Source organism: Rhinoraja longicauda, chromosome 26 (assembly GCF_053455715.1).
Source record: "Rhinoraja longicauda isolate Sanriku21f chromosome 26, sRhiLon1.1, whole genome shotgun sequence".
NCBI lineage: Eukaryota > Metazoa > Chordata > Chondrichthyes > Rajiformes > Arhynchobatidae > Rhinoraja > Rhinoraja longicauda.
Genome location: NC_135978.1, coordinates 28,175,419 through 28,203,015, shown reverse-complemented (window position 1 = coordinate 28,203,015; position 27,597 = coordinate 28,175,419). Strand labels below are relative to the sequence as shown.

Sequence of the window (27,597 nt, the reverse complement as noted above, 5' to 3'; positions counted from 1 at the left end):
TTCAAATCTTATTTCATTTTGATCTTTCCAAGTGACCGCTACACATTTTTTTGCTACTGCTATTGCTATTTTGAGAAATCTTTCCTGATGTTTATCTAAAATTAGCTTTGGTAATATTCCTTTTGTATCTCCCAATAAAAACAACCTTGAATCCAATGGTATGATCTTATTCATCAATTGTTCCAATATTTTTTTTAGGTCTTTCCAAAAAGGAGTTACCTTCTGACATGCCCATGTAGAGTGTAAAAAAGTACCCACGTCTTGGTTGCATCTAAAAAAAAATTCAGATGAGTTTGATTTTAAATTGTTTAATTTTTTCGGGGTTAAATATAGTTGATGTAAAAAATTATATTGTACTAAACTATATCTCACATTAATAGTATTTTTCATACTATCTAAACACAGTCTTTCCCAACTTGGTTCATCAATGATAATATTAAGATCTGTTTCCCATCTTTGTCTTGATTTTTGAATTCCTATCTTTGGACTAGATTTTTGTAATAATTTATACATTGATGATATAATTTTTTTTATTCCCTTGCCCTGAATCAAGGATTCAATTCCTTTAATCTGAAATAGAGACATTGAATTACCTAACTTTTCCCTTAAAAAAGATTGTAATTGATAATAGAAAAAAATACTATTCCCTGGAATTTGATATTTATTTCTCAATTGAGAAAATGTCAAAAAGTTATTTCCTTCATAGCAATCTCCTATATTTTTAATACCCTTCTGTTCCCAGACTTGTAGTATTTGATTATTCCAAGCAAACGGCAATAATCTATTTTTTACTAATGGAGTTTTAGCTGTTAAAAAAATTATTTTATCATTAACTTTAACTGTTTTCAACAATGTATTAATTAAATGTTTTAGGAAAGGTGACTCTTTATCCTTAACTAATAGCTTTGCTTCCCATTTATATATAAATTCTTCTGGACATAACTCTTTTATTTTATCCATTTCAATTTTAACCCATGCTGTTTTTCCACCCTCTTGATAAAAGGATGAAATAAAACTCATTTGTGCTGCCAGATAATAATTTTTAAAATTTGGTAATTGCAGTCCACCTAATTCAAATTTCCATGTTAATTTTTCCAGAGACACTCTTGGCATTTTACCTTTCCAAAGAAAATTCCTCACAATTTTGTTCAATTCTTGAAAAAAATTATTTGGCAAAGGTATAGGCAGTGTTGAAAATAAATACTGTATCCTCGGAAAAATATTCATCTTAATACAGTTCACTCTCCCTATCAATGTAATTGGGAGATTCATCCATTTCTTCAGGTCCTCATCTATTTTTTTTTATTAGTGGCTTATAATTTAATTTATACAAATTATTTAACTTATTATCTACTTTAACTCCTAAGTACTTAATGCCTTCTTTTTGCCATTTAAACTGACTTTCTCTTTTACATTGGTCATAATTGCCTTCAAAAAGAGGCATTATTTCAGTTTTATCTTTATTAATTTTATATCCTGATACTTTCCCGGCATTATCCATCTTCACGGATTACAGGGTGAACAATACTTGTCAGTCTTGCACGCCCCACAAATTAAAACAGCATTTTGCATTCACATTCAGAGAAGTTCCAAGTGTTCAGTCAGTGCAGCCTGTCACACCAGGTGCCCCAGCCAGAGATCAACACAGAGCCAGAGACCCGCGTTCAATCCTCACCTCAAGTGCTGTGTGGAGTTTGCACCTTTTCCCTGTGACCACTTGGGTTTTCTCCGGGTGCTCCGATTTCCTCCCACATCCCAAAGACGTGCAGGTTTGTCGGTTAATTGCCCCTCATGTGGTGGGAGTGGATGCGAAAGTGGGATAACATAGAACTGTTGTGATCGATGGCTGACATGGACTCAGTGGGCAGAAGAGCCTGTTTCCATGCTATATCTCGAAACTAAAAAAAAAGTTCTACTTGCTTGTTGGAAACCAGAAGCCACATTTCACTGTTAATGGACAGCAGAACTTCCTACTCTTAGAAATACAATGCTATTTAAACACTCGTAAGGCCATAAGGAATAGGAGTAGAATTAGGCCATTCGGCCCATGAAGTCTACTCCACCATTCAATCATGGCTGATCTATCTCTCCCTCCTAACCCCATTCTCCTGCCTTCTCCCCATAACTTCTGACGCCTGTACTAATCAATAATCTGTCTATCTCTGCCTTAAAAATATCCACTGACTTAGCCTCCACAGATTCACCACCCTCTGACTAAAGACATTTCTCCTCATCTCCTTTCTAAGGCTATGACCTCTGGTCCTAGACTCTCCCACTAGTGGAAACATCCTCTTCACATCCACCCTATCCAAGCCTTTCACTATTCTGTGTGTTTCAATGAGATCCACCCTCATTCTTTTAAACTCCAGCTAGTACAGGCCCAGTGCCGACAAAAGCTCATCATAGGTTAACCCACTCATTCCTGGGATCATTCTTGTAAACCCAATAAATCCCAAGTGAATGTTTGTGGCTAATTTGCTTCACCCTCCCATCTTGCCACTTTAGCCTATCACGCAGCACAGAAATATGAATTATAAGACATAGCGATGTACAACACATTACAAAATACAAGGCAATTGTTCAATGGAAATTTTTATTGTGAGCATTAAGACATTGAACAAAAACCTACACGTCTGATACAGAATTCATCCAGCATACCAAGATTCTCGAGTTGCATAACTAAACATAGACCTTGGTTAATACTAACAGATTTTCATAAATTAATTACAGTTTCCTGGAAGACAAACCCAGTTTATAGAAAATATAATTTTATGTACAAATTTACATCACATTCAAATCTAATTAAGTTGCTTACACAAAAGAGTACTTTTACTAGCCACCATTTACAGACAATCTTGCATTTTAACTACTGTTGTAATATTCTACAAACAGCACAGCCATTTTTCACATTTTAATTTGTTTTCCGGAGTGAAAATGTGTTCTATCCACCCCCTTTTGCAGAACCATCTTATAAAATAAAAAAAATAAAAATAAGAGGCACCACTTATTGAAGAATATACAATGGTGCTTTCTACTATCACAGGGTTTCTCGTCAATGGAAGAGTTATATTTTTTGCACCAAGGTGCAAAAAATCCAACACTAAAACACCCTATCCTTAAAGTTTAAGCCACCAATAAATTACTGAAACACTCTTTAAAAAAAAAAAAAGCAGAGAATCCATGTACAGAATTTGTGAAGTACCAAAATGCTACACCTAGCTCCAGAAGTCAATATAAAATGTCATTTACATTCGTAACACAAATTGAAGATTGCAGTGAACCCAGCGGTTTATCAAGCTATTCCGTTTCAATACACTTTGGTGCCTCTGTAACATATCGGCATTACATTCTGTCTCAGATGCAAAACACATAAACAATCACTGAAGGGACCACGTCCACAACAGTTACAAAACAAAATAAAGACACCCTGCCTGTGTAACTGAGAGAACCTCTGAATCACGCTGTTTATGAATAGATCGTTCCGGGCATAAAACTCGCTGCAAATTATAAACATACTCCCAATTAAATTTTGCTGCCTTTCCTTAAAATTGCTATTTCATGGCATCACTTACTTTTAGACCTCTGAAAGTAGCGTGCATGTTCAATTAAAGTTACCAGCACATTACTAATATTCATTTTTAAAGTTTGTGACTAAGAAACTCAAATGGTGGAGTTGCACTATGACTGAATCAATAGAGAGAAAAAAAATCACCAGCATCTTTAAGTTTGATGGAAGGTCCTGAAAAAACCTACGGATTTTCTCTCAGATGCTACCGAATCATTTTGCGCTTAATGTAGCATTTAGAAAGACTGTGTAGCTTCAAAGGTTTATGCCAACCAGCGAGAACTTAAATGCGGGAATCTGTGGTCTTCATGGAAAATTAGTAGTTTAAAATACTCTTTTCTAATTATCAGTTTTGTAGTTCAAAGCTGTTGAAAAATATTATTCAAACAATTGTCAGCTTAGGTCATAAGGAATAGGAGCAGAATTAGCCCATTCGGCCCATCAAGTCCATTCCACCATTCAATCATGGCTGATCTATCTCTCCCTCCAAACCCCATTCTCCTGCCTTCTCCCCATAACCTCTGACACCTGTACCTCTGATACTGGTTTCACATTAGCAAGAATTTGGTTTATATGTAAACACTCACAGAACACGGTTTTATTTATAGAGTAGTCATCAGCATCAAACTTGATCTCAGGTTACAGGACTCAGTCACTGTACGGCTTTCCCTGGATTTTTGAATCAGATGCAGACTTTGTGGGTGCAGCCTTGTGTATGCAATAAATACAAAAGGGTATAAATTTTAGGATGTAGAGCTTTATGATGCGATAACTCAGAATCAAGGGCTCAGAATTCATGCAACCTTGTGCTTGTGTGTGTTATGTAAAACGTACACACCAGAGTTTCTCAGGCCCTCTATCCTCTCACTAGTTTAGTTTAGAGATACAGCACGCAAACAGGCCCTTCGGCCCACCGAGTCCGTACCGACCAGCGATCCCTGCACACGCTAGGGACAATGAATAATTTATACCAAGCCAATTAACCTACAAACCTGTACTTCTTTGGAGTGTGGGAGGAAGTCAAAGATCTCTGAGAAAACTCACGCTGGTCACGGGGAGAACGTACAAACTATGTACAGACAGCACCCGCAGTCAAGATCGAACCCGGGTCTCTGGCGCTGAAAGTCAGTAGCTCTAGCGTGGTTAGGAAAGAGGACTGAATTGGAATTAAAGTTCATTTCACAAGGTAACAAAAACTACAGGAACTTCCCTTCGGTAACTGGTTAGGCATAAGTCGTTCAAAAAGATTGCCGATAAATAATGCAGAACACAAAATCTATTTTCTCACTGCAGTTTGAATCAAAAGGATGAAAGGAGATCTGAACAGGATGCCTTTCATACACTCATCAGTTCTAGTAATGGCAACATAATACATTGTAACATTTGGTGGTCACATTTAAGATATACATGTTTTTAAAAACCCTTTATCAACTAAAAAAAAGTTTAACTAAATAGACCACATCAAAATAATGCTTCATCTTTTCATTGCAACGATCAAGATCATTTGGCGACTGATCAGCAATGAAACTCTGGTAACAGTTCCATCCTGGCTCTGAATTTACCTCACTAAACGTATTGATTTCAGGTTTGGTCAGGCATCTAAAGAAAGCACATTCCCATACTCACACTGGCCTTAGTCGGGTTGAATTTTAATTAAAACAATGGAACTAATGGTGCTGAAAAACATTTCAAGTACATCTTCACTATGCTATTGTTTTACGTAAAGGAAGTTTTTGTGTAGACTTTCTACGTATAGATACATTAAGCACTGCCATCAATATACCCCTTTCAAGTACTGTGAAAGTTTTTGTGAACGTATATGCATTTACTTAAAACTATCTTTTTAACCCTCTTACCCGTTTCTGACAAGCCTAAACGTTAACTTATTTACCCACAGAATCTGCCCGACCTACTGAGCATTTCAGATTTTCTGTTTTCATTTCACATTTCCAGCATTTAAAAAAAATTACATTAACACCCCCATCCCTCAAATGTTGTACAAAGGTGGATGGATCAGGCACTTGATTTAATCTCCTTTCGTTTATGAGCCCTTTCCTTTCCTCTCCTCTTTTCACTCACCAACAAAATTGCTGCGCAAAATAAAAACAAATTAAAACAATTTTTTTTTGGAATAAACTGAGGAATTCTAAGTATAATGTCACTGCCAGACAGCTCATGGACTAAAACAAATAACAATACTATAGCTTCTGATTGCTTGGTTGTTCCAGAGTTCCCTGGGTCAATTCTTTCAAACCTTGTGAGATCTTAGCTATTATTTACGCTGAAAGAGAACATGAGAAATAAACTAGTTAACATCCATTTCAAATTTCATCATTGCAGAGAAAGCGGGGTTGAGTAAAAATTATAAGACATCCAACCTACAAATTGCCATAGAACATTCAAGGTGTAAATAAATTGTTGTACCATGGCTAATCATCAATTAACAACCTTGAAAGTATAAAACACAGCACAGTGCAAATAATTTGTATGCTTCGTCAGCATTCGTGTAGCATTAGTATAGTCAGTGGTAAAAGCAGACCCAGTTCAGTGGCAGACTTTTTTTTGTTGGAAGTATAATCGAGTACCCCAAGCTCATTCCATTAGTATGGTGGCTTTCGGCAAACAAGGTTATCTTTGAAGCCATCAGCCCAGAGAAAGAAAGTCGGAGAGGCTCAGGAGCTCGGGAAGGGTAGGGCTAATTATTAGGATGTCTCCAAAGGTTACTTTTGGAAAATTTAATGATGGAAATGATTGCTAGAGTTGTTGTACCACAGGGGAGAGAATTTGGATGCATGCAAGGCCGACCCAGATTTTGCACCAACTGCTACAACCTGAAAGAAAACAAAAAACAGGAAAATTCAGCGTTAATCAAAGTTAAAATAAAATAAATCAAATCGTGCAGAGAAGAATTACAGATCGCAAGCCTCCAACATCCATTTCCTTTATTAGTGCAGGCAATAGAATGGCAGAAGACAGAGTTCATTTCTAAATATCACCAACTGTGGTACAATCTTACACCAAAATCACTTGGAAAAAACGGCATTATATTTGGGGTCACATTATAATTACAGCCGGGAATAAAGAGAGCCCTTGAGATTGAACCACTGATCCATTTTCCACACAGCAGCCCCATTCATTTATGCTCATTATGTCAGAAGCGAGTCTTGAAATAATGTATTATCGCACATAAATGAAAAGTGGATAAATGAAAGCAATCTAGAAGCAGAATAACACCAGACCCAATAGACCACGTTTTAAATTAAATCTGGCCCTTGCAATAGGTTCGCTTATGAAATAAAAAAGAGATCAGATAGACACTGGAATGGACTTGTAACTTGGAATGTCAAATGCACATGTTCTGACTTTTGGTGGAAGGTTTCTCTGCAGGGAGCTCACCTTAAGCTATTTCACTGAAGGACAGTGGAAACATGGTAACATTTAGATTTAGTGCACAAAACGGGACAACAGGACAAAAATATACAAGTACTGGGAAACTTGAAGATCCCCTCTTAGAGCGATATGGACCAAATACAGGCAGGTGGGACGAGCGTTGACGAGGCATCTTGGTTGGCATGGGAAAGTTGGGCTGCAGGGCCTGTATGACTCTGACAGCATGGTAAAATTGTTAGGTAACTCAGGAGCATTCTTTCAATCCTAATTTAATTATTATTAAAATAGTGTCCTGGCACATTTGCAATGCCATTTTGAACTCAAGAACATAGCAGGGTAGTATTTGGGAGGCTTATAGAAAGGCCTTGCAGACAATGGAAGGATATGAATCTATGGATCACTTGCAGGCAGAAAAGATATAAACATATAAGATTATTAAGGGTTTGGACACGTTAGAGGCAGGAAACATGATCCCAATGTTGGGGGAGTCCAGAACCAGGGGCCACAGTTTAAGAATAAGGGGTAGGCCATTTAGAACGGAGATGAGGAAAAACCTTTTCAGTTAGAGAGTTGTAAATCTGTGGAATTCTCTGCCTCAGAAGGCAGTGGAGGCCAATTCTTTGAATGCATTCAAGAGAGAGCTAGATAGAGCTCTTAAGAATAGCGGAGTCAGGGGGTATGGGGAGAAGGCAGGAACGGGGTACTGATTGAGAATGATCAGCCATGATCACATTGAATGGTGGTGCTGGCTTGAAGGGCCAAATGGCCTACTCCTGCACCTATTGTCTATTGTCTAGATCAGTTTATCTTGGCATCATGTTCAGCACAGACATGGTGGGCCGAAGGGCCTGATTCTGTGCTGTTCTATGTTGCACAATATGTATTGAGATCATAGCTGTGACCCTGTCTGAGGAAGGGTCTTGACCCAAAACGTCATCTGTCCATTCACACTCCAGATGCTGCCTGGCCCGCTGAGTTCACCCACCACTTGATGTTTTGTTCAAGATTCTGGCATCTGCAGTTCCTAGTGTCTCCATAGCTGATCTGACCCTGGCTTCAAGCCTACTTTCATGCCTGTTCCCCACAACTCTTGATCCTGTAATAAACCCAGGATTATAAGACAATTAAGGGTTACAGTATTCAAGAAGTGGTCTTGAATTGGTCTTTGCAGTGGAGTTCCAAGGATTCACAATCCTTTGAAAAGACTTCCTCCTCATCCAATTTAAATGGCAAATTTATATTGTAAGACTGTGTACACTAGCTGCACACTACCCTGCAAGGGAATCATCATCTCAGCATCCACCCTGTCATGCCCCCTTGGAATCTTGACTGTCAGAATTATGACTATGATTTAAAATATTCTTCAGGTAAAAACCTTGTTTCACAACCAAAAGTAGGGCCAGAGACTTTTGCTTTAATCTAGTTGCTGTTTAACAAAGCTGGCCACAAAAGCTGCCATAACATGGGAATGTTTTGGGTAAGTATAGAAAAAAGCTATTTTTAGTTGTTATTATGCAGTTAAAGTCAAATGCAATAAACAGGCAGGTTGCAATATTGAGAAGACGTCATTTTCATTGGAAAATGACCGCTTAATAATTATCAGCATTCATTAAGAAGATTGTTGCAGATCAATGAAAAGCTGCTTAAGTAACTATTTACTGTAATAGATATTTGGATAAGATAGAGAAAATGTTAGGTTACAAGTTACAAGGACGGATTGGATGTTAAATAAATTTGAAGCTGGGAAGGACGTTAATATATCTGACGGTGAAAGCAGTTACTCACTACTTGATGCGGTTTCTTTTTTTCAGAATGACAACCTAAATGAGACACAGTGCATCGTTAAGAAATGAGCAAACAATCCCATAGAAGCCAAATGTAACAGCAATACATTTTAAAATATTTCCCAATTGCAGATGACAAATTAAAACCAGTCACATGCTGATTTGACTTTAGCAAACAGCTCATAGTTCTTTATTTGCAGCTTTCCAATACATTGATCAGCAACATGTTTAATACCTTTACAGCATTGAACTGATTTTCACAACAGTGGAAGTAACAGTTTTGTAAAACATTAACATACCCTATTTACTTCCTAAATTCTGTACATACAATGAAAACTATTTCATGTTTTATTTAAAGTAGAACTGAACAAAAAGGGACATGGATATATTTATAGTTCTTGAATAATAGTGTTTCCATTGGTATAACACTTTCATTACCTTAATGTCAAGATTACGCGGAACCTTTCTTTTACACTATTGATTCCGGGTTCCAGTATTTGCTCCAGTCCTTTATTTAAAAACTACTCATAGTCATAGAATTACATATCGCGAAAACAGGACCTTCGGCCAAACTTAGCCATTCCGACCAAGATTCCAGTGTTGGGGCCATATGCCTCTAAACCTTTCCTCCCATGTATTTGTCTTTAGTTTAGTTTAGTTTAGAGATACAGCGCGGAAACAGGCCCTTCGGCCCACCGGGTCCGCGCCGACCAGCGATCCCCGCATATTAACACTATCCTACACCCACTAGGGACAATTTTTACATTTACCAAGCCAATTAACCTACAAACCTGTACGTCTTTGGAGTGTGGGAGGAAACCAAAGATCTCGGAGAAAACCCATGCAGGTCACGGGGAGAATGTACAAACTCCATACAGACAGCACCCGTAGTCGGGATCGAACCTGGGTCTCTGGCGCTGCCTTCGCTGTAAGGCAGCAACTCTACCGCTGCACCACCCTGTCAAAATGTCTTTTAAATGTTGTCATAGCAGTTGGCTGAAATACCTCCCTCTGGTAGCTCATTCCATTTACCCACCACTTTCTGTGTGAAAAGTTGCCCCTCAGGTGCCCATTAAGAATTTCATTGTTCTTTCTTGCACATCTGACAATAAAACACTTTTATTGCCCAAGTAAAACACTTGACTCTTGAATAAATCTTTCTCCTCTCACCTTAAACCAATGTCCTCTGGTTCTTGATTCCGCTACTCTGAGCATCTACCCTCATAATCTTATACAGATCTATAAGATCACCCCTCTTCCTCTTGTGCTCCAAGCCTGCCCACACCCTCCCTATGTTCAAGGAGGCACTAATGGAACCATTCAGTTCAATTCCTTCAGCTCCAGTTTCATTCCGGTGCCCCCTTGCAGCAACTTCTCCAAAGTTAACATTAGTTCATGAAGTACATTTCATAATGGCATAGACGGCAGCAGTTCCGCTTAGAGTCTCTGCTGGCCGTCAAAGCAACCCATCTCCCTTACTTATTCCGATCGCACTTTAACTATGCTTCCCCTTTGCCCCCCCCCCCCCCAATTTTCGTACCACTCATCCACACTAGGCCAATTTACAGGAGCCAATTCATTGGCTGTTGGGTAGTCTTTAGAAAACCATGCAGTTATGGGGGCAATGTGCCAACAATACTGGAATTGGAGTCACTGGAGCTGTTAGGCAGTTGCACTAGCTGCAGCAACACAATGCTGCTCAAAATTGAATGCAAGGAGTCCAACCGTGGCTCTTGATGAAACCAAATATTCACCCCTTTGTATTATCTTGTGCCGTGAGAGGAGGGCAGATAATCCACTTGATTCTTTAATTATTTAATTTTCCTGCCTTACAACACAAATTCACTGGTGACCACTTACTGTACAGTTCACCATGACACTTTTAGAGCAATATATTAACTGTGAAATCTACAGTAAATTACACCTAAACCATCCTCCTGCACCTCCCATAAGGTGACACAAAGCAAAAAAAAAGATTAGCAATTGCCACTTCTGTTTTTTACTTGCCACATTTTATATACTGCTACCGTAAGAACAATGACACTCAGAAAATGGACGGCTACTTTTGTTTTTGAGAGAGAAACAGTACAGAAAAACAGCAGAAGGTACATAAGGTTAGAGTTAGTCTTTCAGAGATTTCACTGAAGGTTACAAAGCAGGATTCTGATGCAAGACATGATGCCAGCGTTTATCAAATGGAGGAATATGGATGAAAACAAATTAGACAAGATAGTTCAGAGTCGCCAGGTTTCATATATTCCAAAGGCATTAAAAACTAAAAGACCGGCAGGAATATTGGCAGTGTTCAAAGTATAAACACAAGTGAATGGTAGAGTTTTCAAATTAAAGTTTGGATGTAGAGGGATGGTGCAGGATCACAGACCAGGGTTATGAATGTCCATGGAGTTACAAAAGGATCCAAGCATAAAAACTAGAGTTCACACAAGAATTGGAAAAGAAATGCAGAAAGATGAACAAAACAAAGAGAGGAAAAAAGTATTAGCATAGACATCCCATTCAGAATGAAAGTTATTATAAAATACAAAACGTATTAAATCACATTTATCACATTCACGCAAGCTATTCCATACTGATAAGCGTGTAACATGATAAATATAACTTCTTGGATGCGCACTGTTGAGTATTTGCAATTCACACCAATGGTTTCGTTTAGAGATACAGTGCGGAAACAGGCCCTTCAAGCCCACTGAGTCCGCGCCCACCAGCGATCCCCGCGCACTAACACTGTCCCTACACACACACGAGGGACAATTTTACATTTATACCAAGCCAATTAATCTACAAACCTGTACGTCTTTGGAGTGTGGGAAGAAACTGAAGATCTCGGAAAAAAATCCCACGCAGATCACAGGGAGAACGTACAAACTCCGTACAGACAAGTACCCGTTGTCGGGATCGAACCTGGGTCTCTGGTGCTATAAGGCAGTAGCTCTACCGCTGTACCACCGTGCCAGTCTGAACAACTCAATTCCGAAATGGTTGAAGGTAGTATTTTTTGAAAACACGACATCAATGGGACAATTTTGGAGCTGACATCAATATTGGTGATGACCAGTATGATCCAAAAAAAAGGCGAACCTTTACTAAATAAGTTGCCTCGACTGCAATAAAACCTTTCCGATGAAACTGTGGTGTTGCACTGGGCTCAGGGTGCATTCAACAAATGCAACCCAATGGCTCAACTAGCACCATTACCACTCAACTGATCATTGTGAAGTTGCTTAAAATATACCTCTTGTGGAGCCAGGCTACTCTCACCACTGAAAATTCTTCTATCTACTGATCTATCCTCGTAGCCGTCAGGAGCCACCACCTCCTCCCACGTGACAAATGGGCCCCGAAGTACCGACAATTGGAAAATGCAAGATATCTTGTACATGAGGAAATGTGTAACAGCGTCAATTGCTTTTGACTGTTTTAGTGTGCGTATAGTGAAAATGCATCTTCAATAATCTTGGCACATGACAAATCTTATGGTGTAGATTTAACTTCTGATTGACAGTGAAGGTGTTGATTCACTGATGTGACTGAGAAGTAAATGGTGAATACCATTTTGAGAAATCTCAATTTAAAAAAACCTATTTATCTGCACAGGAAGAATCTGCAGGTGCTGGTTTACACCAAAGATAGACACAAAATGCTGGAGTAACTCAGCGGAACAGGCAGCTTATTTAAACCCATTTATCTATATGCTACAGAGCCATTAACGAATGATAAAATACCAGAAAAAAACATGTTAGTTAAGAGAAAATGGCTTGGAGGTGAATACAATAAGTATATGTACTCGAGATCAACACTTGTACTTTTTATAACTGTGGCCAAGTACTGTAACTGCATCTTTATGCTTGTAACCACCCACTGAACAAGGTCAAAATTTAGTTGTAAGTGAGAATAAAGAAGCTTTAATATGATTAAATTGTTCATCGAAAAACCAAAAATACTTCAAATTGGTGGTAATTTCTTAAAACACCTAATAACCAACACTAAAGTTAAACTGGAGATAGACACAAAATGCTGGAGTAACTCAGCAGGTCAGGCAGCATCTCTGGAGAAAAGGAATAGGCGACATTTCAGGTCAGAACCCATCTTCAAACTGAAAGTAGAGGTGGAGGGGGGAGGGGGGAGAGGGGGAGAAATAAACTGGATGGCGGGAAAATGCCAGAACAAATCAGGGTGGGCGACAGATGACAGTAGGGTGGAGTCCGATAATGGCCCATTGTTGGCTGGGGAAGATGTGCCAATGAGAAGGTACAAGGATGTGAACAGTGGAACGGGTAGGACGACTAGGGTGGGGAGGGAGGGAGGGGGAGACTGGAAATGCAGGAGTTACTTGAAATGAGAGAAATCAACATTCATACCACTGGGTTGTCAGTTGCCCAAGTGAAATATGAGGTGCTGTTCCTCCAATTTGCGTGTGGTCTCACTATAACCATGGAGGAGGCCCAGGACAGTATGGGAGTGGCAAAAGGAGTTGAAATATTTGGCAACCGGGAGATCACATAGGCCAAGGTGAAATGAGTGTACGTGTCAGCCAAACGATCGCCAAGTCTACGCTTGGTCTCGCCGACATTTAGGAGCCCACACTGGGAACACCAGATACAGTAGATGACTTGAGGAGGTGCAGGTAAACCACTACCTCACCTGAAAGGACTGTCGGCGTCCCTGGATGGAGTTAAGCTGCTTAGTCCACAAAAAAATGGCTAGCATAATGTCAACAGCTAGACTGGTAAAAGCAATGTCAAAAGTTAACATTATTTTTAAAATAAACGAATAAATAAAGCCAGGTGCACTGAAGCATCGCATTGCATGTTTTCAAAGTTGAAGTTGATGAGATACTAACTCTGCAGATTTCCAGAAGTGGCCTGGGTGAGAAAGTCGTCTGTTCAGCTTTGGCAGTTTTTCAAGCATGTCCATCAGCTGAGAGAAGGTCGGTCTTTCACGTGGATCATAACACCAGCACATGGAGAGGATTTCCTATGGAGCAAGCAGAATAAGTCGTCAGTGTTTCACTTCCCCCTTTGCAGGTGGCAGGATTTAGACCACGGGATGCGAGAGGTTGCTGCGCACCAGGTTGTGGCCATGCTCCAGTAGGTAGCAGAAAGCTCCCCTTGCTCTGTGTAGGAAGGAACTGCAGGTGCTGGTTTACACCGAAGGTAGACACAAAATGCTGGAGGAACTCAGCGGGACAGGCAGCATCTCTGGAGAGAAGGAATTGGTGACGTTTCGGGTTGAGACCCTTCTTCAGACTCCCTTTGCTTTATCAGTCTTTTTGACTTGCCTTACCTTCCACTGCCTAGTCAACCTCAACATACACTGTCATCCTCTCCCTGCTCCCTTTGGACACAAATTTCAGAAACTTGAAAGCGCACACTACCAGGCTCAGGAACAGCTTCTTCCCCTCCGTTATCAGACTTCTGGACACTCCTTCCAATTGTTCGCGTACTATCTGATTACCCCAATGCGGACATTGGACATTGTCTATGGAACTGATGCACTACAATGCAGAGAACTATAGGCTGCACCCTGTATCTTTCCCTTTGCTCTAACTATTATACTGGAGTATGACTTGATTGTATTCATGGCTATTATCGGATGTGCATGGATATCATGCAAAACAAAGCCTTTCATTGTATCGTGGTACCCAGGACAATAATAAACCTGAACTTTCAGTGTACTGTGGCTGCCATTATGGACTTAATGGGCCCGAGGACACTACTCTCATCAAGTCTATTCTGTAGACACCTGCTAAGGGGATAATGGAACAGGTTCCTCTACGTCACACATCCTCCAGCCTTGCGTCATTGACCCACCATTGTCATTAGATGCTAATACTGGAACTTCTCACCCAAAAGCAATTTGGTTTGGATAATCAAATGCCCACAGTGCCAGTGGCATCCGCATCAAGTAAACAATAATAAAAAGGACTGCAGGAGTACCATCGCCGTGAGGGTGGCAGCAGTCCAAGGTGTTTCACTGTTACTTTCAGTGCCAGTCAGGGATGAGAAATTATTACTGGCCCTGCTAGCAACACCATGACCCATAAATGAGTAAATAAAAAATAATCTCATTCTGCAGCTTGAAAGGAAAGATCGTTTCAGCGTTGAGCCGCCGTGATTTCCATTGACGTCTGCTTGATCATTTCTCGCCCCATTCCCTTTGTTGTAAACTTTCAATTTTTGTAGGAACGTCCAAAGTAGGAACAGTAAACCACTCAGTCCCTCCAGCCTGCTCTACCCACGGACCCGATTGTAGCATCAACTCTGCATTCCTGTCTTCCCATAGTAGTCATAGAGAGTCGGAGTCATACAGAGTGAAAACAGGCCTCTGGCCCAACCTACCCACGCCGACCAACATGCCCCATCCTACCTGCCTGTGTTTGGCCCATATTCCGCTAAACATCCGATCCATGTACCTGTCCAAATGTTTTTTTAAACATTGTGATTGTACCTGCCTCATATACTGACCATCCTTTGTGCAAACAAATGTTGCCCCTGAGGTTCTTATTAAATCTTTCCTCCTTCACTTTAAACCTAAGTCCTCTGGTTCTTGATTCCCCAACTTTGGGTAAAGGACAGTGCATTTACCCTGTCTATTCCTCTCATGATCTTATACACCTCTATAAGATCACCCCTCATCCTTCTGCACTCCAAGGAATAAGTCCTAGCCTACTCAACCTCTCCCTATAACTCAGGCCCTCAAATCCTGGCAACAACCTCGTAAACCTTCTCTGCAGTACCTTTTCATTCCTGCTTGAAATTTTAAAAAGATTATTTCAATTATTGTCAAATTGATAGCAGCCTCTATTGGAAAGGAAAATTTATGTTCTTCATGCAGAGACTAACAAACCAATCAAAAACTGTTACTTCTAACAAGAGCTGAATTTTCTTTTTCATAAACTAAGATCAAATGCAATGCTTCAACAAGTTGCTCAATTAACTGTGCACTATATAGAAAATGAACACCAGCTTATCTATTCCAGTTTTGGTCTCCAAATTTGCGGAAGGATATTCTTGCTATTGACGGCGTGCAGCGTAGGTTTACTAGGTTAATTCCCGGCGGGACTGTCGTATGTTGAAAGACTGGAGCGACTAGGCTTGTATACACTGGAATTTAGAAGGATGAGAGGGGATCTTATCGAAACATAAGATTATTAAGGGGTTGGATACATTAGAGGCAGGAAACATGTTCCCAATGTTGGGGGAGTCCAGAACCAGGGGCCACAGTTTAAGAATTAGGGGTAGGCCATTTAGAACAGAGATGAGGAAAAACTTTTTCAGAGAGTTGTAAATCTGTGGAATTCTCTGCCTCAGAAGGCAGTGGAGGCCAGTTCTCTGAATGCTTTCAAGAGAGAGCTAGATAGAGCTCTTAAGGATAGCGGAGTCAAGGGGGTATGGGGAGAAGGCAGGAACGGGGTACTGATTGAGAATGATCAGCCATGATCACAATGAATGGTGGTGCTGGTTCAAAGGGCCAAATGGCCTACTCCTGCACCTATTGTCTATTGTCTATTCCATGTGGCAGAAGTATCATTTATCCACAAAGATATTACTGTTAGGGAACCTCTAAAACCCCAACCGCTGCAACTTTAGAAAATCTCAAACAGCGTGCAATATTCTAATCATAAAGGATCTTAAATCAATTTGACAAATTTCTTGAACAAAAGAACATTGACAGGAAGTTTGCATTCACATTATCTTAAAAGTGTTAAGTGTCAAGACTTTTAACATGACAATATAAATGCCGAATTTCACCATCTTTGCGCAACCTTCAAGTTAATCACTTGATGAGGAAACCACCACCTGTCTTGTGATAGACACAAAATGCTGGAGCAACTCATCGGTACAGGCAACTTGTTGACGTTTCGGGTCGAGACCCTTCCTCAGACTAGCCAGTCTTCAGTCTGAAGAAGGGTCTTGACGCAAAACTTTACCCATTCCTTCTATCCAGAGATGCTGCCTGTCCCGCTGAGTTACTCCAGCATTTTGTGTCTATCTTCAGTTTAAACCATCTGCGGTTCCTGTCTACACCGCTGTCTTGTGATTGTACTCACTCACCGTTATTTCTTTTCCAAAGGAAATCTGAGCCAAAAGATTCTGGATTCCTTCGCCACTGCCAACCTGCCAGATTATTGCCTCCACAGGTTGGTTCTTGAATGGCCAATCCCTTGATTGGAGTTCATACCAAATAGTCCTTCAAAAGAAAGGATATAAAAATGAATATATTTTTTAAACTACAGAAAAGAACAAAGTTGAATGTTAAAGTCAAGTCAAGTCAAGTCAATTTTATTTGTATAGCACATTTAAAAACAACCCACGTTGACCAAAGTGCTGCACATCCAAGACCTCAGGTCCCCAAAATGAACATATTGGTTGCAATCAACCATCTAATATGTGTACAGAGGAATATAGATCAGCTACAGAAATGTGTAAGAAAATAACTGCAGATGCTGGTACAAATCGAAGGTATTTATTCACAAAATGCTGGAGTAACTTAGCAGGTCAGGCAGCATCTCAGGAGAGAAGGAATGGGTGACGTTTCGGGCCACAGAAATTGTCAGAGAAATGGTAGATGGAGTTTAATCCAAGCAAGTGTGGGGTTGCAAGGGGAAAATATACAATTAATGGCAAGACCCTAACAGCGTTGATGTACAGAGGAATCTTGAGATTCATGTCCAGAACTCCCTGAAACTGGCAACGCAAAAAGATAGAATGGGAGAAAGGCTTGCAATCATTAGTTGGGGTACTGAGTACAAAAGTCAGGAGGTCACAACGCAGATTTATACAAATGTGGTAAGGCTACATGTGGAGCATTGCATATCCTTCTGGTTACCCCAAAACAGGGAGGATGTGGAGGCTTTGGAAAAGATGCAGAGGAAGTTTACCAGCATGATGCATAGATTAGGGAATATCAGCAATAAGAAGAGTTTGGACAGACTTGGATTGTTTCCTCTGGAATGTCGGAGGTTGAGGGAAAGCCAAAAAGAAGTAAATAAAATTACGAGAGGCATAGGATAGGGTAGAACCTTTTTTCCCAAGATGGAAATATCAAATACTGAGGGCACAGCTTGAAAGTAGGTGGGACAGTACTTTCCCCTGCAACCGCAGGAGATGCAACACCTGTCCCTTTACCTCCCCCCTCAACTCCATCCAAGGACCCAAACAGTCTTTCCAGGTGAGACAGAGGTTCACCTGCACCTCCTCCAACCTCATCTATTGCATCCGCTGCTCTAGATGTCAACTTCTTTACATTGGCAAAACCAAATGCAGGCTCGGCGATCGTTTCACTCAACACCTTCGCTCAGTCTGCCTCAACCAACCTGATCTCCCGGTGGCTGAGCACTTCAACTCCCCCTTCCACTCCCAGTCTGACCTTTCTGTCATGGGCCTCCTCCAGTGCCATAGTGAGGCCCACCGGAAATTGGAGGAGCAGCACCTCATATTTCGCCTGGGCAGCTTGCAGCCCAGTGGTATGAACATTGACTTCTCCAACTTTAGATAGTTCCTCTGTCCCTCTCTTCCCCTCCCCCTTCCCTGATCTCCCACTGTCTTCCTGTCTCCACCTATATCCTTCCTTTGTCCCGCCCCCCCTGACATCAGTCTGAAGAAGGGTCTCGACCCGAGATGCTGCCTGACCTGCTGAGTTACTCCAGCATTTTGTGAATATGGGACAATTGTTTTGCACGTGGGGGTGGTGAATGCTTGGATGGTGCTGCCAGGGTTGGTGGCGAGGCAGTTACAATAGTTGCATTTGCAATAGTTGCATCTAAAGAGATTTTTAAATAGACACATGGATATGCAAGGAATGGATGGATAAGGATTATGTGCACACTGGTAAGAGATTGGCAGAGACATTGTGGGATGATAGGCCTGTTCCTGTGCTGTACTGGTCTATGAATGATTTTCTGAGAAAATAAAATTCTTCAAATTACACATCTAAAATAAATATACTGTGGCGGGTATAGTGGGTCCAGCCCGGAATAAGACTAGACGGTAAGTTAATCCAATCAGGAAGGCTTTATTTAGATGGCAAATCACGAACACCAAAGTTCTCCCTCTCTCTCTATCATGAGACCACACACAAGACCCAGTCAGTCACCAGACCCTGCCAGTCTCAATGCCGAGGGTTCGCTCAGGGAGTGGCCTAACTCTCAAGTGGCACCACAATACTTTATTTTCTGATCAGGTATTAGCTCCAATTAATATACAGGCATTGCATAAGGTTTAAACCTTACCCAAATGCGTAGACATCTCCTGCCTTTGAAAAGGAGAGCTTGTCTTCATCCTTGCCTGGATACATTTCTTGGACTATTTCAGGTGCCACATAGCACAACCATCCATTTGGCAGCTTCAACTCGTTCTCTCTCCTGTCGTGATTTTAAGGACAAAATTAGAAACATGATTGAAAGAAATATAGCTATGCAAACCAGTAGCACTAAACAAGAAAATGCATCTAAGAGATTGACTATTAAAAGCACCAACTTCAATGGCTGTAATCAGGCCACAGATACTTAGTTCAAGAATATTTCACTACTTAGGCCTCAAAGTCAAGCGCCACCACATTTCCTACCTAATGTTAGAGCAAAGACCTTTAGCTGCAATATGTTTTCCGAAAGACCTCTGCCCCATTTAACTCCAGATGTGTATTACCAAAAGCCAGCAATTGTGGCTCACCTTATAATTCAACCAAATTCAGCAGCTAATGTGGGGACCATGGTGTCAGATTCAGTACATATTCACATGGTTCTTGATATTAGAGTGGCACGGTGGCACAGCAGTGGAGTTGCTGCCTTATAGCACCAGAGACCCGGGTTTGATCCCGACTAGGGTGCTTGTCTGTACGGAGTTTGTACGTTCTCCATGACCTGCCTGGGTTTTCTCAGAGATCTTCGGTTTCCTCCCACACTCCAAAGACGTACAGGTTTGTAGGCTAATTGGCTTGGTATATATGTAAAAATGCCCCTAGTGAGTATTATCAATTGCTAGTTTAAAACAGAGGGGACCTCATCAAAACTTATAAAATCCCACGGGACAAAGCAGATTAGATGGTGGGCAACTCCAGAATTGATGGTCACAGTCCATGGAGACAGGATAGACCATTATGGACTGAGATGATGAGAAATTTCTTCGCCTACAAAATGATGAACCAGTGCATTTCCCCACCACAGGTCAAATCATTAACATTTATTTAAGAAGGAGTTAGAGATGAAGAGAGAAAGCAGGGACGAGATGCCAAATTGGGATGAGCAGGTCAAACTTGAAGGAGCCCAAATGACCTACTTCAGCTCACAGTTTCTACACTTCCATGGAAGCTCACAGCCACATATTAACAACACGAATAGTGCCCAACCAGAATATCACTACAAGGAGCTACAACACATAACAGGGAAGGGGAAGAAAATAGGAGACAACATTTTGAAGTATAACAATCCTCAGCAGAGTTGGAACCGATTGCCCGAGTGACTGCATTCACATCTTACCTGTCCTCTTGCACCACACCAGATATACCAAATAGCCCAAAGTCTGTGATGATAACTTTTCCATTGTCATAAAAGATATTCTTTGATTTCAAATCCTTGTGCACAATGCCCCTTGCATGAAGGTAGCCCATCCCCTAGAATTAAAAGTAGCAACTGTGAAGTGTGCAAAACAGATGGAGGAGAAATCTGCACAGGTACAATAATTACACTGCAAACAACGGGTGTTAACTTAATAGAACTCATTTGCCAAAACTACATGAAAGAATAACTATTTGATAAGTGACTGAAACTCCCCTTTCAAGCATAGAGCATAAATAATGAAACTCAAAGTTCATGTCATTGGAACAGAATTAAGCCATAACTTTTCCCTCTCAACCTTATTCTCCTGCCTTCTCCCCATTAACCTTTGACACCCTTGTGAATCAAGGAAAATTTCCACGGAAATAAATTATAATCCCTTTTGAAAAATTGGATGAGAGTTACGCGTTGGAGGAAGGGGGAGTGGGAATTCTTGTCTGATGGGGGAAAAATAGGGTTTCTCTAATGTTCCTAATTTAAGTGCGGGACTCCTTTCAGTGAAGTTTCCACCCTTTTGCCACCTGAGAAACGTGTATCACAATATAGACGGGGTACCTTTGCAGTTGGGAGCATGGTTGGGGTGTGGAAGATGGGAGGCCGTGCTTGTATCATGGTGCAGGGGGAATGAGGCCAAATCACAGAGGTGGCTATTTTCTTGGGATGACTCAACAAGTCTATCAGCCTGAAATAAACACTTCAGTTCCCAAGGGCCGTGGCAGTCAGTGTGTAAAGGAGCTTACTCCATCTCTTAGTCCCCACTTTGATGTTTGGCTCCCTGAGTGTTAAGAAACCCCAGCGACCTTGGATTATAAGTAGAGTGACAGTCAATCATCATAACATTTAAAATGATCAATCTACTTCGCACAAATGAAATGATCACGTCTCCTTTTGACTCCAGTCCTTTAAAACTGAAAGTGACCAGTTTTGGTTCTTGTTCCAGATTATTATTCTCGGCTTTCTCCAAATCACCTGCTTTTGAAGGTTAAGGTTCAATCTATTGTGCCAAAAGCACGAACAATATATCTTTAAGAAATATTCAAAGAGTAAAATTTGTGTTAAAACCCTCTTATATAGACTTACTTTTATAATTTCTTGTGCAATTAGCCTCGTCTTGTTAATATCCAGTGTGGTTTTGGAATCTCTTACAAATGAGAAGAGTGTTCGTCCTTTACAGAAACTGGGAAAAAATATATATATTCGGTCACAAACTGAAAACACCTGACAACATTTAAAGATTAGAATTAGGCTCTCATCCTGAAGTACAGAAGCTTGAAATTGCGCTCCACCAGACTTGGGAACGGCTTCTTCCCCTCTGTTATCAACTCCTGAACGGTCCTTCCATAATAGACAATAGACAATAGACAATAGGTGCAGGAGTAGGCCATTCAGCCCTTCGAGCCAGCACCGCCATTCAATGCGATCATGGCTGATCACTCTCAATCAGTACCCCGTTCCTGCCTTCTCCCCATACCCCCTCACTCCGCTATCCTTAAGAGCTCTATCCAGCTCTCTCTTGAAAGCATCCAACGAACTGGCCTCCACTGCCTTCTGAGGCAGAGAATTCCACACCTTCACCACTCTCTGACTGAAAAAGTTCTTCCTCATCTCCGTTCTAAATGGCCTACCCCTTATTCTTAAACTGTGGCCCCTTGTTCTGGACTCCCCCAACATTGGGAACATGTTTCCTGCCTCTAATGTGTCCAATCCCCTAATTATCTTATATGTTTCAATAAGATCCCCCCTCATCCTTCTAAATTCCAGTGTATACAAGCCAAATTGCTCCAGCCTTTCAACATACGACAGTCCCGCCATTCCGGGAATTAACCTAGTGAACCTACGCTGCACGCCCTCAATAGCAAGAATATCCTTCCTCAAATTTGGAGACCAAAACTGCACACAGTACTCTAGGTGCGGTCTCACCAGGGCCCGGTACAACTGTAGAAGGACCTCTTTGCTCCTATACTCAACTCCTCTTGTTATGAAGGCCAACATTCCATTGGCTTTCTTCACTGCCTGCTGTACCTGCATGCTTCCTTTCAGTGACTGATGCACTAGGACACCCAGATTTCGTTGAACATCCCCTCTTCCTAACTTGACACCATTCAGATAATAATCTGCCTTTCTATTCTTACTTCCAAAGTGAATAACCTCACACTTATCTACATTAAACTGCATCTGCCATGTATCCGCCCACTCACACAACCTGTCCAAGTCACCCTGCAGCCTTATTGCATCTTCCTCACAATTCACACTACCCCCCAGCTTAGTATCATCTGCAAATTTGCTAATGGTACTTTTAATCCCTTCATCTAAGTCATTAATGTATATCGTAAATAGCTGGGGCCCGAGCACCGAACCTTGCGGTACCCCACTGGTCACTGCCTGCCATTCCGAAAGGGACCCATTTATCCCCACTCTTTGCTTTCTGTCTGTCAACCAATTTTCTATCCATGTCAGTACCCTACCCCCAATACCATGTGCTCTAATTTTGCCCACTAATCTCCTATGTGGGACCTTGTCGAAGGCTTTCTGAAAGTCGAGGTACACCACATCCACTGACTCTCCCCTGTCAATTTTCCTAGTTACATCCTCAAAAAATTCCAGTAGATTTGTCAAGCATGATTTCCCCTTCGTAAATCCATGCTGACTCGGAATGATCCTGTTACTGCTATCCAAATGCTCAGCAATTTCGTCTTTTATAATTGACTCCAGCATCTTCCCCACCACTGATGTCAGACTAACTGGTCTATAATTACCCGTTTTCTCTCTCCCTCCTTTCTTAAAAAGTGGGATAACATTTGATATCCTCCAATCCACAGGAACTGATCCTGAATCTATAGAACATTGAAAAATGATCTCCAATGCTTCCACTATTTCTAGAGCCACCTCCTTAAGTACCCTGGGATGCAGACCATCAGGCCCTGGGGATTTATCAGCCTTCAGTCCCATCAGTCTACCCAAAACAATTTCCTGCCTAATGTGGATTTCCTTCAGTTCCTCCATCACCCTAGGTTCTCCGGCCCCTAGAACATTTGGGAGATTGTGTGTATCTTCCTCAGTGAAGACAGATCCAAAGTAACGGTTTAACTCGTCTGCCATTTCTTTGTTCCCCATAATAAATTCCCCTGCTTCTGTCTTCAAGGGACCCACATTTGCCTTGACTATTTTTTCCTCTTCACGTACCTAAAAAAACTAGGGTACTGACCAATTCACTTCTACCCCATTGTGAACATTGGACTTTGTCTCTGGAACTGGAGCCCTACAATGCTGAGACCGATATTGTGCACTCTGTATCTTCCCTTTCGCTCTACCTATTGTACTTGAGTTTGACTTGATTGTATTCAGGTAGAGTATTATCTGATCTGATTGGGTACCATCAAATGTAAAACAAAGCTTTTCATTGTACCTCGGCACGTGACAATAATAAATCTAAACCTAAAGCAGGATAGGGATTGCATGTTTAGCTAAACAACAATCTTCTTCAAACAACATCTGACATTATCAATGAACAAGCAAGAGAAGGTAGGTTGAATCAAGCTAACTGGTCAGACACAAAATGCTGGAGCAACTCAGCGGGTCAGGCAGCATCCCCAGAGAACATGGATAGATGACATTTCGGGTTGGGACCCTTCTTCAGACAGAATGCAGAGGTGGGTGGGGTGAAAGAAAGCTAGAAGAGTGGAGGGGCAGGCCAAAGCATAGCAGATCATAGGTGAACATGGTTTGTGTTGATGGGCAGATGGTTGAACAAAGGTCAGAGATGAACACACACAAGGTGTGAGACAAAAGGATTAGAGAGTTGTGAATTGTGAAGCTGGATGATTGAAGAGGTATGAATTGTTTAGGAATGCAGATGGAAGGGAAGAGATAGGTGCAAGGTTGGCCAGGGCTCAGGGGTTTGTGAAGATTACCTGAAGATGGAGAATTCATTGTTCATACCATGGGGTTGTAAGCTACCCACGGAGAATGACTGGTCAGATTTGTCTGCCAGTGTATTTAGACAGAAAGGAAACGGCATGTGCAAACTACTACGTGTTTCTGCTAATGATGTTGAACCCAATAATACTGTCTGCCAATGAAAAATTTTGCACCAAGACAAGGCCAGTATATTGCAAGCATATTGCACTAACATATCTCATTGCAAATTTCAATTTTTTTAAATCATGTTCAAATAATTAATAATTTGGGGAAAAGAGATAACCGCCGTTTTGCATAAATTCAACTGTGGCTTAAGTAGTTTTGAACATCGATGAATAGAGTGATACAGTGAGGAAACAGGCCCTTCGGCACAACTTGCCCACACCGGCCAACATGTCCCAGCTACACTAGTCCCACCTGCCTGTGCTTGGTCCATATCCCTTCAAACCTGTTCTGTCCATGTACCTGTCTAACTGTTTCATAAATGTTGGGATAGTCCCTGCCTCAACTATCTCCTCTGGCAGCTTATGCCATACACCCACCACCATTTGTGGGCAAAAGGTTACCCCCTCAGACTCCTATTAAAAATGAAGCAGAGGTATAATATTAAGATATAAAGGGGCACTGATATTTTGCCTACCTTGTAATAATGGCTAAATGAGGGGGATGCATACAGGCTCCCATGAAAAGTACCACATTCTCATGCCTGGTTTGACGATAAGTCATCACTTCTTTCTTGAACAATTTCAGGTGATCCTGGTTGTTGCCATCAATCTCCAACAACCTAATTGCCACTTCTCCGTGCCAGCGTCCTTTGTGAACTTTGCCCCATCGCCCTTGGCCAATAAGCTCTCCGACCTCCAATTCATGAAAGGGGATGTCCCATTCTTGCAAGAAGACACTTGTCTGGCTGGCCTTGCGGAAAATGGGCCCCTTCCAGTGGGGTCTCGTACTTGGCAAATCGTCCACCTCATCAGTCTCGTACTCCAATTCTGACTTACTAGCCTCCTCATCTTCGAGAGCTCGATCTTCATTCTGAAAGGAAATTTCAAACACAGGAATATAATTGCACAAATTGACACGATGTGATTTTTAATCAATTGTTCCTAGCACCAGCCTTTCCTCACAAGCCTCCTTTCCCTAGTCTTGGCCCATGTTCTTCTGAACCCTTCCCATTACTCATCCATCCAAATGTCTTTTAAAGATCATAATTGTATGCGTTTCTATGGCTTCCTCTCTCGGCTCATTGCAGAAACGGACAGTGAAAAAGTCGCCCTCAGGTCCCCCTTCAATCTCTCCCCTCAAGTCTACGGCCTGTAGTTTTAGAATCTTCAACTCTGAGAAAAAGATTGAGAGTATCCATATTCCTCATGATTTTGTACATTTCAATAAGGTTACCCCTCAATCTCCTACATTCCAAAGAAAAGAGTCCAAGCCTATCCAGTCTCCCACTCTAACTCAAGTCCGCAAGTCCAGGTAACATCCAGGTGAATCTCTTCTGCACTCTTTCCAACTTAATTACATTCTTTGTCTATCTGAGCTACCAGAATTCCAAGTATGGTCTCACCAATGACTAACAGCTGTATCATAATGTCCCAGGTTTTGGACAGCACCTTTCCCAATGAAGGTAAGCCTCCCAAATGCTTTCTTCGCCACCTTATCCACCTGAACCACCACATTCAGTGAACCGTGCTCCTGTATTCATATCTCCACACTCTACAGGGCCATTCTTAGTCACGTGTGTGACCAAAAATTTGTGGAATACGTCTCTTCTAATTCTGAAAGCATAACAGGTATATTGTTTTGTTCTGTATATATGACTTATATGGGTCGAAGTTTATCAAGTGAAATGTTTATATGTTATGCTGCCAATGTTTGTTTAGGGTAAGAGGTCAAATATGACTGGTCACGTGTGTGACCTCACATGGTCATACACGTAAATAAGAATGGCCCTACAAGAGCTCCACCATTTACTGTACAAGTTCTGCCATGGTTTGACGTACCAAACTGCAATACCTCACACTTCTGGCCTTCCATCACAGTGAGGAGGGACTGGAGGACACTCCATGTGATGGATGTTTCTTTTTGTTTGGTGTTAGTTTATGATTGTATGTGTTATTACATTTTTATTGATTATTCTTATTGGTCTTATTGTTGAACTGCGGGTAATGTTTCATTTCACTACACATTTATGTGTATGTGACAAATAAACGACTATTGACTATTGAAGAGTTAAATTCCATCTGCCATTCCTCAGCCCAATTTCCCAATTGTTCTAGATCCTGTTGTGAACTTAGATATCCTTCGTCACTGTCCACTGTACCACCAATATCAGTGTCATCTGCAAATTAACTAACAATGCAACCACACTGGCATCCAAAACATTACATTTGATTACAAAGAAGTGGGCCCAGTACTGAACCTTGTAGCACACCACTGGTCACAGGTCTCCAATCAGAAAAATGACACTCCACAACTACCCTTTGATTCCCTCCAAGCTAATATAAAATCTAACTGGCGAGCTCACCTTGGATTCAAAGTGCTCCAAACTTCCAGACTAGCCTAACATTTCAAGGAACTTAACATTCAATTGTTTGATATTTCCAGACATTTGAAATCCCAGTTAAAACTACTTACTAAAAGTACTCTTCCCATAATGTGGATAAATGTGAGGTTATTCACTTTGGCGGCAAGAACAGGAAAGCAGAGTATTACCTGAATGGTGACCGATTGGGAGAAGGGGAGATGCAACGTGACCTGGGTGTCATGGTGCACCAGTCATTGAAAGCAAGCATGCAGGTGCAGCAGGCAGTGAAGAAAGCGAATGGTATGTTGGCATTCATAGCAAGAGGATTTGAGTTTAGGAGCAGGGAGGTTCTGCTGCAGTTGTACAGGGCCTTGGTGAGACCGCACCTGGAGTATTGTGTGCAGTTTTGGTCTCCTAATCTGAGGAAAGACGTTCTTGCCTTAGAGGGAGTACAGAGGAGGTTCACCAGATTGATCCCTGGGATGGCGGGACTTACATATGAGGAAAGACTAGATAGACTGGGCTTGTACTCGCTGGAATTTAGAAGACTGAGGGGGGATCTTATAGAAACATATAAAATTCTTAAGGGGTTGGAGAGGCTAGATGCGGGAAGATTTTTCCCGATGTTGGGGGAGTCCAGAACCAGGGGTCACAGCTTAAGGATAAGGGGGAAGTCTTTTAGGACCGAGATGAGAAAACATTTCTTCACACAGAGAGTGGTGAGTCTGTGGAATTCTCTGCCACAGAAAGTAGTTGAGGCCAGTTCATTGGCTATATTTAAGAGGGAGTTAGATGTGGCCCTTGTGGCTAAAGGGATCAGGGGGTATGGAGAGAAGGC

General features: G+C 41.3%; 1 protein-coding gene across 9 annotated transcripts in view; it reads right to left on the bottom strand.

Moving 5' to 3' along the window:
- Window positions 1–2,590: 2,590 nt before the first annotated feature.
- Window positions 2,591–27,597, bottom strand: part of ksr1a (kinase suppressor of ras 1a) — a 160,442-nt gene continuing 135,435 nt past the window's right edge. For 2 of the 9 annotated variants that reach the window (XM_078422642.1, XM_078422641.1), the window contains exons 13-18: window positions 24,873–25,267; window positions 21,395–21,491; window positions 20,237–20,370; window positions 18,992–19,123; window positions 16,815–16,950; window positions 10,230–13,734 (exon numbers count right to left, since the gene is read on the bottom strand). In XM_078422642.1, coding sequence (XP_078278768.1) covers window positions 13,573–13,734; window positions 16,815–16,950; window positions 18,992–19,123; window positions 20,237–20,370; window positions 21,395–21,491; window positions 24,873–25,267 — 1,056 coding nt within the window. In that variant the 3' untranslated portion in view covers window positions 10,230–13,572. Of the gene's footprint in view, window positions 8,776–10,229; window positions 13,735–16,814; window positions 16,951–18,991; window positions 19,124–20,236; window positions 20,371–21,394; window positions 21,492–24,872; window positions 25,268–27,597 lie in introns of those variants that run through there. The other 7 variants (XM_078422634.1, XM_078422640.1, XM_078422637.1 and 4 more) reach the window with 6 other exon arrangements.